This window comes from Aquarana catesbeiana, linkage group LG13, assembly GCF_042186555.1.
Source record: "Aquarana catesbeiana isolate 2022-GZ linkage group LG13, ASM4218655v1, whole genome shotgun sequence".
Classification (NCBI taxonomy): Eukaryota; Metazoa; Chordata; class Amphibia; order Anura; family Ranidae; genus Aquarana; species Aquarana catesbeiana.
This window is the reverse complement of record NC_133336.1, coordinates 73188250-73207920: the sequence shown is the minus strand read 5'-3', so window position 1 is coordinate 73207920 and position 19671 is coordinate 73188250. Positions and strand designations below refer to the sequence as shown.

At 43.2% G+C, this 19671-nt stretch overlaps 1 protein-coding gene across 1 annotated transcript in view; it reads left to right on the top strand.

The window, feature by feature from the left end:
• The window catches only part of LOC141117169 (acyl-coenzyme A thioesterase 1-like), a 28740-nt gene extending 9627 nt beyond the window's left edge, over positions 1–19113 (top strand). The window contains exon 3 of the mRNA XM_073609847.1: positions 13208–19113. Within this exon, the coding sequence (XP_073465948.1) occupies positions 13208–13807 (600 nt within the window). The 3' untranslated portion in view covers positions 13808–19113. The remainder of the gene's footprint in view (positions 1–13207) is intronic.
• The last annotated feature ends 558 nt before the right edge of the window (positions 19114–19671 follow it).

Here is a 19671-nt window from a genome sequence, read left to right as displayed (position 1 = left end):
TCAGTTTAGGCAGATACGTATTCTTCTACATATTTTTGGTAAAGAAAATCGCAATAAGCGTATATTGATTGGTTTGCGCAAAAGTTATAGCGTCTACAAAATAGAGGATAGATTTATAGTATTTTTATTATTATTATTTTTTTTTAACTAGTAATGGCGGCGATCTGCATTTTTTTTTGTTTTTGTTTTTTTTTTATCGGGACTGCGACATTATTGGGGACACATCGGACACTTTTGGCACATTTTTGGGACCATTGCCATTTATACATTGATCAGTGCTATAAAAATGCATTGATTACTGTAAAAATGTCACTGGCAGGGAAGGGGTTAACTGGGGACTGACCTAGAGGAAGTGACAGATCGTGGTTGTAGCTAATAGGAACTCACAATCTGTCACGCCTCACGTAACAGGGGTTTGTGTGTTTACACACACACTTCCCTATTCTGCCTCTCGTGCCTGCGGTCGCTCGTGGCCGGCGGTCATCGCGGCCTGCTATCCCGATCCTGCGAGCCGACGTATAGCTAAGACAGCTCGCGGGGTCGTGCCGACCTGCCATAGTAAAATGACGGTGGCTGGTTGGCAAGGGGTTAAAAGGATAAGTTCACCTTTGGAACTTGTTACATGTTTCACCCATTTTTAGGGTGGAACATGTAACATGTTCCCAGTGCTGCAGCCGCTACCCACTGCCCCCCCCTCCCTGTGGCAGCAGTATGGGAAGAAGTTTCCTGTACTAGTTGTCACTTTTAAAAACCAGCGCAGCCAGGCGTCATTGCTCTGTGTGTGTGTGAATGAACTACAAGCCCCAACATCCTTTTACGGTTGTCGGCTTGCAGCTCTTAATGAACTACCATGGCGCTGTGGAGCGCCGTGGTAGTTAACTGATTTCTTCCTGTCTGTGTATCTGCCGTATGGGATGTACAGATATACTAACAGATTTGAAGGAAACCTGCATGGCACCAGTGATATCCTCCGACCAGGCTATTTTTTCAATATGGCACTGCGTTACTTTAACTGACAATCGCGCAGTCACGCAATGCTGTACCCAAATAGAAAATATGTCTTTATTTTTCCCCCACAAATACAGCTTTCTTTTGGTGGTATTTGATCACCTCTGCATTTTTTAAAATTGTTATTTTTTTATTTTTTGGGCCATAAACAAAAAACAACCCGACAATTTTGAAAAGAAAAAAAAATATATTTTTTACTTTCTGCTATAAAAATATCCAATAAAAAAATGTAATTAATTCTTCATCAATTTAGGCTAATATGTATTCTGCTACATATTTTTGGTAAAAAAAAATATCCAATAAGCGTATAATGGTTTGCGCAAAAGTTATAGCTTCTACAAATTATGGGATATATTTATGGAATTTTTATTTATTTTCTTTATTGTGCATCACGGGACACAGAGCAGCCATTACTATCTGGGTTATACGCCACCTACTGGTGAATGGACACTGGCAGATCAATCAAACAAGAACTCCTCCCCTATATAACCCCTCCTACACAGGAAGTACCTCAGTTTTTTTTTTTTCACCAGTGTCTGTTAGGTGGAATGGTCACTGATGGGATACATGTGCTCTTGGAGCATACTTGGAGGTCTGGACAGTTCTATTTAGAATCATGGGCTTCAATCCATTCCATTCGAAAAAGCTGTCAGCCAAAATGGATGGTACCCAAGCCTCATTGGATAGGAAAGAAGATTCCTCAAGGTCTGCCTGTAATACAGCCTTATGGCACTGGACCCTGCGTAATGGAACCCAGTGCAGTGTTTGTTCTGACCAAGGTGCTTTCCTGCAGGGGGGCTATTCAGGTTCAGGGGAGTGGACTCCAGGTTAAGGGGGACCCAGTCCCTGAGGGTCTTTTATGACAAAGCCCGCCGTGATGGGTGAAGGTTGGACTTATGTTATTTTCAGAGTCCTGCAGCAGGAATGGTAAGTCTGCATTTTTGCAGTTTCTCTTTAAAAAAAAAAAAAAAAGAGATCTGACTGTCTGGTCTTCTCTCAGTAGCCACTGGGAGCAGTGTGCTGTTTAATCGTGCTCTGGGTACTTCTTAGGAGAGTGGGCTGCTGTTTCTCCTCCAACTACTAGAGGGCGCAGTCTTGCTCAGCATGGCCTATTTTTATATAGGCAGGAATTAGAGGGGCGACCATGTTTACCATGTGGACGTCAGGTTCAGCAAGGCCTCTTGAGACATAACGGCAGCCCATGGATACTAATGAAGTGTGAGTTTTTACTATGGGAGAAATATGTGGCCCGACAAGTCATGATTATATACTGCATATTTGCTGCTTAATCCATGGGGCCTGTACAACTGTAAGTTGATACACCCCTATACGGGTATCCTTGCACTGTAAGGTGTTTTGTCTCAAGAATAATGTGCATCTGGTCTGCAGGAGCTTACTTGGGCTGCTCTGAAGCAAAAAAAAAGGCTGCATGGGATGCATATGTACTTGGCTAATCTTGCAAAACTAGCATGGGGCCACAAGTGCAGTTGGACAGGGGCAGCATAGTATACATGCTTGCAAACGTGTTGCTTAAATGCATGTTTGAATAAACACATGTTTTGCATAGATACATGTGGCATTAGCACATGCTTGACATAACATGGGCATCGGTGCACTTTAACCACTTCAGCCCCAGAAGATTTTACCCCCTTCCTGACCAGAGCACTTTTTGTGATTTGGCACTGCGTCGCTTTAACTGACAATTGCGCGGTCGTGCGACGTTGCACCCGAACAAAATTGACACCCTTTTTATCCCACAAATAGAGCTTTCTTTTGGTGCTATTTGATCGCCTCTGCAATTTTTTTATTTTTTGCGCTATAAATAAAAAAAGCGACAATTTTGAAAAAATCGCATTATTTTGTACTTTTTGCTATAATAAATATCCCCATTTTTTTTTTTTTTTTTTCCTTTAAAAAAAAAAAGGCAATTTTTTTTTCTCAGTTTAGGACGATTATGTATTCTTCTACATCTTTTTGGTAAAAAAATAAGCGTATATTGATTGGTTTACGCAAAAGTTATAGCTAGGGTTGTCCCGATACCACTTTTTTAAGACCGAGTACAAGTACCGATACTTTTTTTTTTTTTTTTTTTTTTTCCCAAGTACTCGCCGATACTTTTTTTTTTTTTTTTTTTTTTTTTTAATGTCATGTGACAATTTTTTTTGTATTTTGTAAATAAGTACTTTTTCTCCTTCACTGATGTGTGCTAATGAGGTGGCACTGATAGGCTGCACTAATATGCAGCACTGATAGGATTGGGTGGCACTGATGAGGCAGCACTGATAAGGAGGCCCTAATATGCAGCACTGTTGGGCACTGATAGGATTAGGTGGCACTGATATGCAGCACTGATGAGCGCTGATAGGTGACAATGATTAAGCAGCACGACTAGGTGGCACTGACTTATGGGCACTGATAGGTGGCACACACTGATGGGTGGCACTGGCTGGCACTGATAGATAGCACTGATAGGTGGCACTGATTATGCAGCACTGATGAGCACTGATAGGTGGCACACACTGATAGCTGGGCACTGATAGGTGGCACGCACTAATGGGCACTGATACGTGGCACGCACTGATGGCTGGCACTGACTGAGGCGCACTGATAGATGGCACTGATGAGCAGTGCACTAATAGGTGGCACTGATTATGCAGCACTGATGAGCACTGATAGGTGGCACACACTGTTGGCTGGGCAGTGGCACTACAAGGTGGCACTGATGAGCACTAATAGGTGACACGCACTGATGGCTGGTACTGACTGATGGCTGGTACTGACTGATGGCTGGTACTGACTGATGGCTGGTACTGACTGATGGCTGGTACTGACTGATGGCTGGCACTGACTGATGGCTGGCACTGGCTGGATGGGCAGAACAGATGTCACTGAGCACTGATTGATGGCTGGCACTTCTGGGCATTAGAGGATTTACTTTTCTATGCTGCCTTTGCGACGCCCATCTTGGTACACCTTGCACTCGGCCTCAATAAAGCAGCAGTGGACATCTTGTTACACCCAGCCCATATAGTTCAGCCTGAACTATATGGGCTGGGTGTAACAAGATGTTCGCTGCTGGCAGGGTGTACCAAGATGGGCGCCAGAATTCTTAAGCACTGACGACAGTGTAATGGCAACACGGAGCGTCACTTCCATTACCGAATGTGACGGCTCCGATCGCCGAGCTCTGCACTACCTGCTTGAGGACTCCGCCCGCCGCTCTGCCCACTGATTCCGCCCTCCGTTTCGCCCCCTCCGCTCCGCCCGAACATGTTTCATAAACGCATGCTTGCTTATTCCGTAATTGCCTGTTTCCATGGCCATGTATTGCATAAATGCATGTTTGCATAGACACACTTTCGTGTTTTGCCTAAACGCATATTTGCATAAGCACATACTTACGTGCTTCCATAAATGCATACTGCTTAAATGCAGGCTGGCATGTTTTCAATTGTACTGCATACGTATATGCTTGGTTTGAACTGCATATGTATGAGCTTAGTTGCCTAGGACTACATACATATGTGCTAATTTGCCTAGGGATACATACATATGTGCTTATTTGTCTTGACCGGCATACATAAATGCATGAATGGCAAGAATACTTGTATACCTGCATGTTTGCATACCTAGGTACCTACATAATGGCATACCTGGGTACCTGCATACTTCCATACCTAAGGTTGCGTAGCGGTAAACCAACATTTTTTTAGACCTGCATCCTTGGAGGACTGTGTATTAGGTTGGCTAATATAGTTGCTACGTATGCCAGTTAAATGGTTCCAGAAAAGAGAGGCAGCCCAGGGAGGCAGGTGCACCGCTCACAGGTTCAGAGATCTGGCAGTGTCCACATCTCCCGATGGACAGTGGTGTCAGGTGCATCTGAGCCACTATGGTGCTTGGCATTGCAGTGTTTCCTGACGCATTCATTTTTCATCAGACTGCGGCCTCATCACCTTTTGATCCTAGCCTAAGCAGGATCAAGCCTGTTTAGTATATGGATGGGAGACTGCTCAGGGTTACCAGATGCTGTAAACTTTTCCCCACCTGTGTGAGGGAGGCATCTGAGGCTGCTGTGTTTTGAGTATCTCAGGCCAGAAGATCTTGGGCAGTCTCTGAGGTGGTTTTGCTCCATCTTTAGCCGGCAGAAGCTTGGTAGGTTAATTAAGCCTCTTTGGGCCTTCAGGGTCTGCCACAGAGTCGTTGGTCTTTTTGCCTTGCATTTGACTCTTGGAGCAGGTATGAGCTCATTATTATGGGCTCATTATTTAAAAACTCAACCGTCAGCAGTTCCAGAACCAAATGGGGGACATAAGGTCTAGCTGAGATCTTAAGCCCCTGGACATCCTTCTGTTTCAGATAGGCTTTGTCCATTTAGTGCTGACCTCTCTATGAGAGGTAGATTTTGGGGTCCATAGTCATTAATGACGCATATCTTCATGTGCCGCTTTTTTCCAGGCTCATCAAGGGTTTTTGCAGTTGCAGTAAAGGGTTTTTTTTTTTTTTTTTTTTTTTTTTTATTTTGTGACCCTGCTCTTCTTCGAGCTGGCCACAGATCCGAGGGTTCACAAAGCTCCCAGCCCCAGTGCTGGGCTTGCTGAAAATGCAGGGGGTGCCAATCTCAGTATACCTCAACAATCTTTGTTCAGGAAGCAATCTGTTACAGATTTTCCTTTGATGCATTTCTGCAGCAGGAAGTTGTATCTAGGTCAAGGCACGTTCCCTATGTATAGTCCTACTCCAGGTCTTTTGTAGAGGATCATTCTCTCTGTCTAAAGCATGAAGATCAAGGCGTTGGATTGATGGAGGGCTCTGTTCCTGGGGTATTGCAGAGCAAAAAATGGTGGTTGATGGTTCGCTGATGCCTGCTTCTCCATTTGGTTTGAAGGTGGCTATAGTTCAGTGGACTTGGTCTACACAGGAGAAAATACTGCCCATCAATATCTTGGAACTTTGGGCCAGTACGCCTTGCTCTGGATGTGGGGACAAACAAGTTGTAGTTTTAATCCGGGAAATGCCTCTGCAGGGGCATATATATCTACTACCAGGGCAGCACCAGGAGTCACGCGGCTCAGAAAGGTGAACCACATTCTGTCTGAGACAGTACAACAAGTGCTGTCTCTATCACTAGTACATATTCCAGGTATAGAATAACGGCAGGGGAAACGCTGCAGGTGGATCTACTAGATTCCAAGTTCTACAACAAGTGGGGACAGGTTGTGTCTGGGACGAAAGTGCCATCGGCAATAGGGGCAGATGCACTTATTTGATGCTTTCCCTCTGTTTCAACTTCTCCCTCATCTTTTGCGAAGAATCCGGAAGGTGGTAACACTGATAATAGTGTTAATTGAATTAGCCCAGGAGGGCTTGGTACACCGACGTAGCGAGTTTTGCGGGCGTCGCTCCTTGGTCACTCCCAGTCCAGTGGGACCCAATGGTCTTGAGTCCTGCATCTCAGCACTGTTGAGCCCTGGAAGCCTGCTTTAGGGGACTTCAATTACAGGAAATATTTTTTGCCTGGGGGAAGCCAGGAAGTGGCACCCACAGAAATATGTGAGTGGGAAATTTTCTTTTCTTTCTCCAATCAGTAGGGGAAATGAGATTGGCCTTAAGTACTGTTAAGGGTTAGAGTTCATCCCTATCCATTTTTTCCAGAGGCCAGTGTTTTTCACACCTTGGTTCATACTTTATACAGCATGTAACGTAGATGGTTCCGCATGTCAGTCCACTCTTGTGTCCTTGGGACTGGAAATTGCTCTTGACTGTCTTTGCAGAGGCCTTTTTTTTTTTTTTTTTTTTAACCAATTGGGAGACTCTGTTAGTCCCTTATCTCGGAAGATGGCTTCTTTGGTTGCTATCACTTCACTACTCGCTGTCAGAGCTGGTGGCTCTTTCCTGCAAGGAGCCGTTCTTGCTCTCTCATCAGGATAGGGTGATGTTGCGTCCTCATCCATCTTTATTGCCTAGAGGGGTTTCTAGTTTTCACTTGAATCAGGACACTGTCTTGCCTTTTTATTTTTCTCCTGATCCACAGTCGGCAGGGGAAAGATCGCTACATACTCTAGAGGTAGTTCAGGCGCTCAGGATCTACTTGAGTTGTTGGTACAGGCCAGGAGTCCTGGTTTGTGCTGCAAGAAGAGCCCAGGAAAGGCAGGCGGCATCCAGGTCGAATATTTAGCAGTGGATCTGCCAGTTTCAATGATGCTTATGGTTTAAAGGGCAAAATCCCTTTTTTTTTTTTTTTCCTGGAGAGAGATTCTCTACCAGGTGTGGGGGAGTATCTTGGGCCATCCGCCATCAGGTGTCAGTGGCCCAGGTGTGCAAGACCACTTTTTGGTCTTTGGTTTATACATCCACAGGGTTTTTACCAGGTGGATGTCAAGAATATGGAGGATACTGCCTTTGGCCTCAGCGTATTACAAACAGTAATAGTGGCGGTTTCTGCTATGATGTCTCCCTCCCCTCAAGGGCATTGCTTTGGGACCTCCCAGATAGTAATGGCTGCTCTATGTCCCGTGATGTACGATAAAGAAAATAGTATTTTTCCTACAGCTTGCCTGTAAAATCCTTTTCTTGGAGTACATCACGAGAAACAGAGGTCTTTCCCCTCTTGTCTGGGAAGTTTGCTTGCTACAAAACCTGAGGTACTTCCTGTGTAGGAGGAGTTATATAGGGGAGGACTTTTTGTTTGATCTGCCAGTGTCCATTCACCAGTAGATGGCGTATAACCCAGATAGTAAAGGCTGCTCTGTGTCCCGTGATGTACTCCTCCAAGAAAAGGCTTTTACAGGTAAGCTGTAGAAAAAAAAAAAACTATTTTTCTTTACTAGTATGGGCAGCAATACATGACTTGTAGTGGGACTGCGATATTGCGGCAGACTAATCGGACACCTAACTGACACTTTTGAGAAAATTTTTGGGAACCAGTGACACTAATACAGTGTCAATAAGCACTGTCACTGTACCAATGACACTGGCAGGAAAAGGGGTTAACATCAAGGGCGATCCAAGGGTTAACTGTGTGCCTAAAATGTTTCATTGTAGTGGGGGAGGTGCTTTTACTAGTGGAAGGCATGGATTGGTATTCCTGCTTTTACAGAAACACAGGATCCTGTGGGACCTGCTGTTCAGCTCCTGCTGTGTCCAAATCACAGCTGGATCAAGCCACCAGCGACACGCACTCATACCTAATACCCAGAAGTGCGTATGTGTTAATATGTGTATGTGTGTATATATATATATATATATATATATATATATATATATATATATATATATATATATATATATATATATATATATAAAATTTTATAAATATGCTGTTACTGATTAAAATTTTCATGTACGATTAATTGTTTTTTTTTTTGTATCGACTAATTTCAATTAATTATAACGCACATACAGATCTACAACTACTTTTAGCTGACATGCGTAGCTCCTCCCCCGTATGCATTACGTTCAATCAGAACTTCCTCAGCGGGCTGGGCTACGGCGTCACCCTACAGTCTATTTAAATAGCACCGTTGTGCATCAGGGGGACCGATAGAGAGCTAGAGACATCCATCACCTGCTGAGGCAGCAAAGTGTCAGCTCTTTGGAAAAAAGTGCCCTCATCATAAATGTTTCTTGATTGCTGGATAACCAATCAATGTCAGTTCATCGTCAAACTGACTTACAGCCAGGAAAGCCCTCAGATATGTTGATTTTCATAGCCAAGTCCAGGATTTACATAGATGTTTATCTGAATACTTTGACCAGTGAGATCAATCAAATCGTTAGGATCTGTCTTCCCCAATTTATGATTTCACGGACATCGACGTCACCGGACTCCTCCCCCCCTTTCCCTTCGTTAGCAGACAGAGGCACTTGGAGAAGGGGGGAGGAGTCCGGTGACGTCGATGTCCGTGATGTCACCGGATCTCCGACGGCACTCCCTGAAGACCTGGAAGCCGGCGGAGAGGTGAGTACCGATCAAAAAAATTAACAATTATTCGAGGAATTAATCTTTAATTTTCCCAGCTAGGGCTTCACTTCCTGTTTCCCTTAGTAACGATGTTGACACCTGCACCCAGAGCCAAGGGATGGGCCGGCTTCGAGTGCCGACATCGCAGGCTCCCAGGACAGGTAGGTGTCCTTATATTAAAAGTCAGCAGCTACAGTATTTGTAGCTGCTTTTTTTTTTTTTTTTTTTTTTTTTTTTTTTTTTTTTTTTTTTCTTCCCCAGGCGGAACTCCACTTTAACTCCAAAGCAGCTGAAACTGATTAACAACCCCCTCTGCTACCTAACTGACCAGATCAATATCCCAGGGGCACTCACCAAAGAGGAGGATCAGGGCTGCTCTGTGCAAAACCATTGCACAGAGCAGGTAAGTATGACATGTTTGTTACAGTATTTTAATAGAAAAAAACCTAAGGTTTAATATCTGTCTGAGGAAAAGTAACATGGATACAGAAAATTGTCCTTTAGTCAAATGGGCAGCTTGTTGCATGCCAAAAACAACTGAAACAAAAACTGAAAAAACAACTGAGACGACAACACCAACAATAAGAAAATTCAAAATAATAAATAACTAATAATAACTATTAAATTATAGGTATTGGAATTTCCTTTCAAATTTGGCTGTTAGTGAATGTAACTAATACAAATGTATCCGAAGTTACGAATTATCCAAAATAACGAATGCTGCGTCTTAACAAATGGAACCGAATGAACTAATAATAATAAAAAAAGTATTATTTATTATTAATTTTGTTACGTTCTATTTGTTTAGATATGGCATTAGGTATTTCGGATAATTCCTAACTTCAGATAAATTCATTATGTTCTCTAATAGCCAAATTTGAAAGGAAATTCTAATACCTATAGTTTAGTAATAGTTACGTTATAACTGAAACTACAACAAAAACGACGACAACTACAAAAACGACGAGTACTGAAATGTCGTCATTGTTTCAGTAGTTGTTGTCATCTGTTATACAAGCTGTACTCTCACTACTTTACATTGTAGCAAAGTATCATTTCTTCAGTGTTGTCACATGAAAACACACACATAAGTGTTCCTACATAGTACATGATGTATATTAAAGCTGTCAAAATGTAACCCAAACTTGCATATAGAACACGGTTGATTGCACACAAGATAGTGTAAAATTGATTCAAAATACCTTCAAAAAGGTAGTCGTCTCATAGTAGAAGCACAGTGGCTGTGACAGTACATCGATAGAAAGCCCTACGCACATTTCGTGGATAACTTCCACTCATCAGAAGCAAATGCGATATAAGTATGTCTGTAATGAAATATAAATGCCAAATAGTATAGTAACTGAAATAACAGTAAGAGGGGGAACCACACCTTGATCCCAGCACTCTTACCTATAAGTAAGCTACAGTGTTCAACAACGTGGGTAGTATTAACCACTTGCCGACCAGCTCACGCACATTTACGGCAGCAGGCTGGCTCGTTCCCGTGAATCGCCGTACCTGTACGTTGGCTCCTTTAGGAGCCATAGTAGGCGTGCACGGCGGGGGGACCTGACGCGCGTGTCTGGTGGCCGCTATGTCAGCCGGCCACAAGAGCCAGAACAGGGATCTATCTATGTATGTAAACACACAAATCCCCATTCTGACAGGGAAGGGGAGACAGATCTGCTGTCCCTAGTAATTAGGAACAGCGATATGTCTCCCCCTCTAGTCAGTCCCACCCCCCACAATCAGAAACACTCATGAGAGAACACATTTAAGTCCTTGATCGCCCCCTAGTGTTAACCCCTTCCCTGCCAGTGACATTATACAGTAATCAGTGGCTATTTTTAGCTCTGATCCCTGTATAAATGTCAATGGTCCCAAAAAAAAAGTGTTCGATTTGTCTGCCGCAATGTCGCAGTCCAACTAAAAATCTCTGATTCCTGCCATTACTAGTAAAAAAAAATAATACCATAAATCTATCCCCTGTTTTGTAGACGCTATAACTTTTGCACAAAACAATCAATATTGCTTATTGCAATTTTAGACGGACAGGCAGATTGTGGTGCCTAGTACAAAGTGGAAATCCCCACACCACACTAGGCCTATGGCTTTGACCAAGGTTGCTGTTGGAAATCATGGGGCCCCGTATAACCTACTGGACAGGGCAAATACTGGAATAGGGTACGTAGCGCACCCCTCAGCCCTGCACTCTGTACGTAGTAAAGAACAGAGAGAAGCACACCGCTCCAGGCAAACTCAGGTGCAGGATGGATTACAGGTGCAGACTTCGGCTCACCACCGTGGAAAACTAACAAGACAAGGAATCGGTCGCACACTGGAACTCCAAATTATCTCAATGTCATCTTTATTGTCAAAATAAAGGGTCAGACAGATACAGGCAATAAATTGCCTGTATCTGTCTGACCCTTTTTTGACAATAAAGATGACATCGAGATAATTTGGAGTTCCAGTGTGCGACCAACTCCTTGTCTTACTCTGTACGTAGCGCAGCCCTGCACTTTGTACGTAGCGCACCCCTCAGCCCTGCACTCTGTACGTAGCACATATTTACTTATCAAGACAGTAATAATGTGTACAGTACCTATAGTAGCCAATTGTATGTTATCCTTATTTTATTTATCAGTCAGATCAATGAAATATGCTTTATGTTAATATTGTTAAAGTTGTTGCTGTTATTTTTGTAACTTAATTCTGTATAAAACGTTTAAGTGTCATTTCATGAGAATTTACGAGGGCGTGATTAGGGGAGGGACAGGGTAGGGTTGGGCGGGGCAATTGGTGGCAAGTAACTCTTAAGACCTGGCTAGTAGCTCAGGACTTGAAATTTTGAGCCGTGTGTGTATATACAGTGCCTTGCAAAAGTATTCACACCCCCCCTCACCTTGGCTTTTTACCTATTTTTTTACATTACAGCCTTTAGTTCAATGTTTTTTTAATCTGAATTATATGTGATGGATCAGAACACTAAGTTGGTGAAGTAAAATTTGAAAAATATATACATAAAGCTATTTTTCAGAAGTAAAAAACTGATAATTGTCATGTGCGTATGTATTCACCCCCTTTGTTATGAAGCCCATAAAAAGCTCTGGTGCAACCTATTACCTTCAGAAGTCACATAATTAGTGAAATGATGTCCACCTGTGTGCAATCTACATGATCTGTCATTACATATACACACCTTTTTGAAAGGCCCCAGAGGCTGCAACACCCAAGCAAGAGGAATCTTCTGCAGGAGTATCTGTACATAGTGCGACAATAAGCCGTGCGCTCCATAGAGTTGGGCTTTATGGCAGAGTGGCCATAAGAAAGCCATTACTTTCAGCAAAAAACAAAATGGCACATTTTGAGTTTGCGAAAAGGCATGTGGAAGACTCCAAAAATGTTTGTGCTAAATACAGGGATATTCTTGAGCAAAATCTGTACCTCCCTGTGTGATTTGAGGCTAGGACCGAGGGTTCACCTTCCAGCAGGCCAATGACCCCAAACACACTGCTAAAGCAACACTTGAGTGGTTTAGGCTCTGTTCACACCTAAACCGGCCGCGGATCGCACAGCAACGCTGTCCGTCCCTGTTCTCCATTTCAGGGACGAATCGGAGCTAAATCTTTGCCTGAATTTGGCCCTGAAACGGAGGCAAAGACGCTAAGTATGCTCTGCAGCCGCCCCGGAGACATGTGAACCGGCTCCATAGTGAGCCGGTCGCATTCTCCTGCTATGCAAATTGGATGCGGTGAAACCCCCATCCAATTCGCATAGGTGTGAACCCAGCCTAAAGGTGAAACATGTAAATGTGTTGGAATGGCCTAGTCAAAGCCCAGACCTCAATCCAATAGAAAATCTATGGTCAGACTTAAAGATTGCTGTTCACAAGCGCAAGCCATCCAACTTGAAGGAGCTGGAGCAGTTTTGCAAGGAGGAATGGGCAAAAATCCCAGTGGTAAGATGTGGCGAGCTCATAGAGACTTATCCAAAGCGACTTGGAGCTGTGATGGCCGCAAAAGGTGGCTCTACAAAGTATTGACTTTAGGGGGGTGAATAGTTATGCAAGACTGTGTGTATGTATGTGTGTGTGTAATAAATAAATAAATAAATATATATATATATATATATATATATATATATATATATATATATATATATATATATATATATACACAAACGTCTTTTTCTCATGATAGTAAGTTGATAGAGCTATCTTTCTTTCTACTTCAGGTTAAAGGTCCAGGAATAGGTCTTCTTGGCCATTCTAAAGGTGGAGATTTGGTGCTTTCTATGGCTTCCTTCCTTAAAGGTATAACTGCAGCAGCTGTTGTAAATGGATCTGTGGCCAATGTTGGGGCAGACCTTCACTACAAAGACATCACGCTGCCTGCCATTGGCTTTGACCGACAAAAGATTAAATTCCCACAGCCAGGATTGGCAGATATTAGGGACGTTATGCACAATCCACGAGAAGAACCGAATCGCCAGAGCCTTATTCCTGTTGGGAGAGCAGATTGTAAGTTTCTCTTTATTGTGGGAGAAGATGACCGGAACTGGAAGAGCGACTTTCATGCCCAGACAGCTTGCAATCTTTTGGAAGAGCAAGGGAAAGAAAAGCCTGAGGTTGTATACTATCCCAAAGCTGGACATTATATTGAACCTCCTTACTTCTCACTATGTAAAGCTTCCATGCATAAGGTTGTTGGTCTTCCATGTGTTTGGGGAGGGGAGCCAAAAGCACACAGTGCTGCACAAGTGGATTCCTGGCAGAGAATTCAGGCTTTCTTCCGCAAACACTTAGATAAGGAAAGCCCCTCAAGCAAACTATGAAGATGATATTGTAGGAATGATATACAACTATTGTTGATATTGTATTCTGACATTAATTCATGTAACTACAGTAGTCCACATCTTACCTGCCTTTTTTATTTCATGTGCCTTTTGTATATCTTTATCTACATTTTGATTAAGCTGAACAGCAAAAGTAAATGTTATGGTCTGGGACAGATTATAAAATTACCAGTGGTGCATGAGCTGTTGCAGAATGGAGAATTCATAAAGGTCTGTTTCACACGAGCCTAGCTGCTGATTCGCATTCCGTGGTGGATTGTGATGTTGGCCCACAGTTAGCAGCTGATCAGGAGGCAATACGCTGCCTAACGCACACCTTTTTGGGATTTCACACTGAATTGGATGTGATTATTGCCTGACCGTATTCATCTCCTGGGGTGTGGTGGAAAGTGGTTTTACCTGCTTTGCAGCCACTGCAAAGTACGAGAGGCTTTCAAGTCAAACCAGGGCTTTTGAGTTTTTATTTAATAACATAACACATTTCAAGGCATCGAAACTGCATTTATTTTTTGACTTATCCCAGGATTTAACATATGCCTGGAAAGCTTTGGCATAGAAAGATTTGTCAGTATGCCTGAACCATCCTAGGACAGCCTTCTTCAGTTCGTCATCAGTGCTGAAATGCTAACCTCCGAGCAGTGGCGGCTGGTGAAATTTTAGGAGAGGGACACCAGACCCCGCCCTTCCCCTTTGACTCCTCTCACTTATAAGCCCAACCCCTTTATAGAATTCACCCACTCCATCCCCTGTATTCCACTTGCTTCCAGGATTATACACAGCTCAGCCTCACAGATCAGGGTTCACAGATCAGGGTATACAGCTCTATATATGAGGATGATCATCATCCTTATCATTGTATAATACACCCATCATCGCTATCCTCATCATTGTAAAATACACCCATCGTCATCCCATTGTATAATACACCCAGCGTCATTGCTATCCTCATCCAGTGACCATTGCCAGGACATCCGCCCTTGCCTGGGCCCAGTCTGCACTTAATGAGTGGGGAGACCTCATCGAGCAGGGAAGTGTGAGCGGAGGGGCGTCTTACAACTGTCAGTCAGCCTACTTGGCTAGGACTTGGAGGAGAGAAGACTGAGCCTCAGGCCTGTGGCGCCGCTAGCTTTACCTAACGTTACTGCGCCGCTTGGCTCAGGCCAGCTTCCACCACGCGTCGGTCGCACAGTCAGTCTCAGAGTCCACTTCACAGGACCGTGAGCCAGCCGGGAAACCTGAAGTGATGCAGCAGTGCTGCAAAAAGCACTGTCCAATTGTCCTCCAGTCTCCGCCAACAAAACAAAAGGACAGGAGCCAGAGACAAATCATTGTAGAGTGGGAGAGTTTGTGGGCACATCGCTTGCGCTCCGAACACTCCCTAAACAAGGGAAATCAGCTTCCCAGTTGCAATCAGCTGATTGCAAGCTGGAAAAGCTTCCCATAGACTTCTGCATGTCTGGCGCCTGGACACTCTTAAAGTGACCACTTTTTTTTTGTGTGAAAAGCTTGGGGGGGGGGGTGCCCATGCGCCCCCTATTGATAGCCACCACTGCCTCAGAGGAACTCTTTTAGGGGTCCAAACAGGCGGAAATAACTCGGAGCAAGGTCCATGCTGCAAGGGGGATGTGCAATACTGCCTATTCGAGTTGCTGTAATGTGCACATTGTGCATCATGGGCTCCTGCGTTGTCCTGAAGAAACGGGATGCCTTTAGTGATCAAACCAGGCCATTTTTTCCGTTTGTGAATGATTGTGTTCACTGTTCCCACAGAAAGATTTGTACAATTTTACAACCGGTTGCATTGATTATCCAGGATCAGGCGTTCTACGCACTGAGTGTTCACAGAAATGACTGCTGTGGGCTGGGAGCCATCATGGCTGGGATCGTCACTGATGGACGTACAGCGATCTTTGAAATGTTTACACCATTCAAATGTTTTACTGCGTCTGATCGTCTCATTGCAGTACTGTGCTTGAAGTCTCCTGTGAAGATGCCTGTGGGTTTTATGGCATTGTTCACAAAAGACATCATCACACACTGTTCCATGCATACACTAACACTGTTGTCTGCCATCTTGATTAATGGTCTCTGGACTGGCCCGCAACATGTGTGCCGCCTATCAGTAAATAGGACACACTTGCCACTTACTACTCCGTGTACTACCGCCACGCTAGCATCCCTTTTTATACCTGTAAAATTAAAAGTCCTGGTTTGACTTGAACACCCCTCGTGTATGGGAATGTCCAACAGCCATTGCCTGGTTTTGACAGGTGCCTGTAGATAGTTAAAAATGCGCCTCAGCCACCTATTTTTGCCACTTGACAGTGCCCATGTGAAATAAGCCAAAGAGTGTTGCTCCTCTGCATGAGCTTCAATGTCATTACCCAAATATGGCCATATTTGGACAAGGTCAGCCAGCGTCACAACTCTTTTGTTTACTTTCAGCTGTCAGCTCGGGAATTTCCGAGCTGGCAACTGAATGGGGCCAGAGATGAGTCATCAGTTGCTAGGATGCTGGTGTCCAGGCTACCCATGAGCCCTGTATGGGAAGCTGTCATACTAATGACCTCTTCCTAGCACATACTGTATATCCAACTCTGAGTACTCTCATCTTTCTCTATACGCCGACTCAGAGCTGGTTCTAATTACCGCTGGTTTGCTTATCTGTGAAATGGCGGTAATTTTTTTCATCAAAGCCATAGCGACAGATTCTAAAATAAGTGGTGCAAGTAAAAACTACCAGGTTTTGGTGCCTGTGTTTTTACTGGTACCAAAACTGCCACAGATCATGTTAAAGGGGCCATACCGCCAGGAAAGTGTTGTTGCTTTTTTGATCCCCAACTCCCCCCCCCTGTCTTTATTGAAAAAAAGTAAATGAAAGATGACCGCTTATAGCACACCTGGCATTGTTATAGTTTTCCCAATTGCTGGTACTATCACTACAGCTGGTCAGCATGGTTTGCATGTAAAGGTGAAGAAAATTACAAAGATGTGAAGTTATTTAAAATATATGTTCAACCGGTATCCTGTTGAACTTGACAAAAAGCACAGATGCATGAAAACTGTTTGATACTTTTTTAAGTATTTGGCTTTATTTTTTGGATGTCTTTCATGATTACAAATATTTAACCACAGCTATCAAAATACAATATGAAAAGCCTAATCATAACTATTCTTAAAAAATTATTCATATTTTGATTGGGTCTTTACTTGCTTCAGAGTCTCAAAGAATAGTGGAGCACAGCACTGGGCTTAGGTGTAGGAAAGTGTATATTGCTTTAAAAATCAACCACAGGCAAGGCTGGCAAGCTTGGTATATATTCCGGTGTTCGATCAGAATACCGCTACCCATCAGAAAATGCAACCGAAGTGATGTTCTGTCATGGCCATCTTGGTACACCCGCCAAGTCAGAAGGCAGCAAGGCGGACATCTTTTTACACCCACCGAAATCTTGATCAGCAGGCTTGCCGATGCTTTTAAAATTTCAACGTCCGAACAGCAGACGAATGTGGGTGTACCAAGATGGCCTCGGTGGAACGTCACTTCGGTTGTATTTTCTGATGTATAGCGGCTTTCCAGTCAATCAAGAAGGTCGAAGACCAGCATCAGGGAGAGGATGCCAGAAAGGGTCCTTGCAGACATCAGACAATTGGAGCTAAGGCAGGTATTTTTATCTTTGAGTCTGTGTGAAAACTGGAAAGCTTGCACTGAGCCCTAGTTCTAAAGATTAATGTGTGCGTGTACTGGGTGAATAAATAACTTAAAAACCGTCTCATTGTTATAAAAACTTAGTAAGTTCTCAAATATTCGCCTTTGAATTTAGCTTACTTGAAGGGTCTTCTTGAGTTTTAATGTTAAAACAATTTCATTCATTCTAAAAGTCATTCTTAAAAGTTAATTGGCAAACATGAATTCTTAAAAACTTTAAAGTGCATTTTATAATTATTTATGTGCTAAGTAAACTGAAGTTCCTCTTCAATTTCCATTTTAAACTCTACATGAAACCACACAGGATAGTTTTATATGTATTTTGTACACAGATTGATCACTTACCGATGTGCCAGTAGTAATTTTACTGCTGGCTGGTGGCTCCTCTGGGCACCGCAACATACCCGTATGACACAGAGCACTTCCTGGTTCACCGGTGTTCACCGGTGTGAATGCAGGTAAGGTGAAGTTACTCTTCAATTTCCTTTTTTTTTTTTTTTTCTTCAGTAACTCTAGATGAAACCGTACAGGATAGTTTTTTTTTATATGTATTTTGTACACAGATTGATCACGATGGGCCAGTAGTAATTTTCCTGCTGGCCGGTGGCTCCTCTGGGCACCGCAACATACCAGTATGACACGGTGCACTTCCTGGTTCACCGGTGTGAATGCACACAACCTTGCTTTTGTGTGCTGTGGTTGGACACGGCACAAGTTCGTCAGCAGGCTCGCAGCCAATGATTTTGGTTGTGGCCAATCACAGCACAGATCTGTGTGTATGTGTTAGTAAACACAACAAAGATCTGGTTGGTTTTTTTTTTTTTTTTTCCTGATTTCACTTACTGTTCAGAGCTGAAATCGGGAAGAAAATCCAGCCAGTGTGAGTAAAAGCAGCACATATACAGTTGTTAGGCACACAGTTAACCTGATTGCCCTCCTGATCACCCCTGTCACACAGCCAGTGCCATTAGTACAGTGACAGTGTACAAGTTCATGTGCGTTTAAAGGCCGGAGTCCCAATACTTTTGGTAATATAGTGTATATCCTCTATCCTGTAACAAAAAATCTAATCAATATATAGAGTATAGAGGCATGTGAGTGTCTGGAGGATTTGAGCCGCATGGCTCCACTCCTATATATTGATTTGATTTTTTTATTACAATAAAGCTAATTTTTATATTTGTATACTGTGGTTGATACCTTTTTTTTATATTCAACTCTTTGGAAGGGTGACCTGTGTTGGCCTTTCTCTTGCTCTGGACTTTGATATTGTTCAGTTGAGGTGGTACCACGTCTTAAGTGACGAATAGGTAACAAGTTATTTCCATGATTTGGTTTAGGCTCGTGTGTGGTTTTAACCTTTTTTTATAATTTATATATCCTGCCTGCTTGTAATGGTAATGTAGCTTCTGCACATTTGCCAAAATATCTTGCTGTATTCAGGACTCTTAAAATTGTTTTTTGACCACGTTTTATGACAAAAATGTTAAAATGTTTCCAATTTTATATGATCAAGGTTTGATTTTGTTTGCTTAGAACAACTTTATACCAAAATAAAGCTATATTTAAAATAAAATTCAGGAACAAAAGAATGTTTCATTGATTTGCGTTACTGCTTCTGGTGCTCAAAACAAATGTACTGATTTTGTACTAGCATTTTTCGGAAGAGGGTTATTTAATGGCAGCCTCCATATTTCTATCTGTACAAGTTTCCTGTAAAGTGTTTTGTTTTTTGTTGTGTTTTTTTTTTTTTTTTTTTTTTTTTTGTTACCTTCAAGCATTCTATGCATGAAGGTTAAAAAACCTTCTGTGTGCAGCAGCACCCTCAGCCCTTCCTAGAACTTAACAAGCCCCAACTCAATCTATCGATGTGTACGAGAGCCTCGGCTCTCCGGGGTCTCTCCCTCCTCATTGGCTGAGACAGCAGTGGAAGCCATTGGCTCCCGCTGCTGTCAGTTTACAGCCAGTGAGCCAATGAGGAAAGCGTGGGAGTGGGGCTGAGCCACGCTCCGTGTGTGAGTAGAGACAGAGCAGTGGCTCAGGAACCCCCATAGCAAGCTGCTTGTTATGGGGGCACTATGCAGGAGAGAGGGACTAGGAGCACTGCTGGGGAACGGAGAAGAGGACCGGGGCT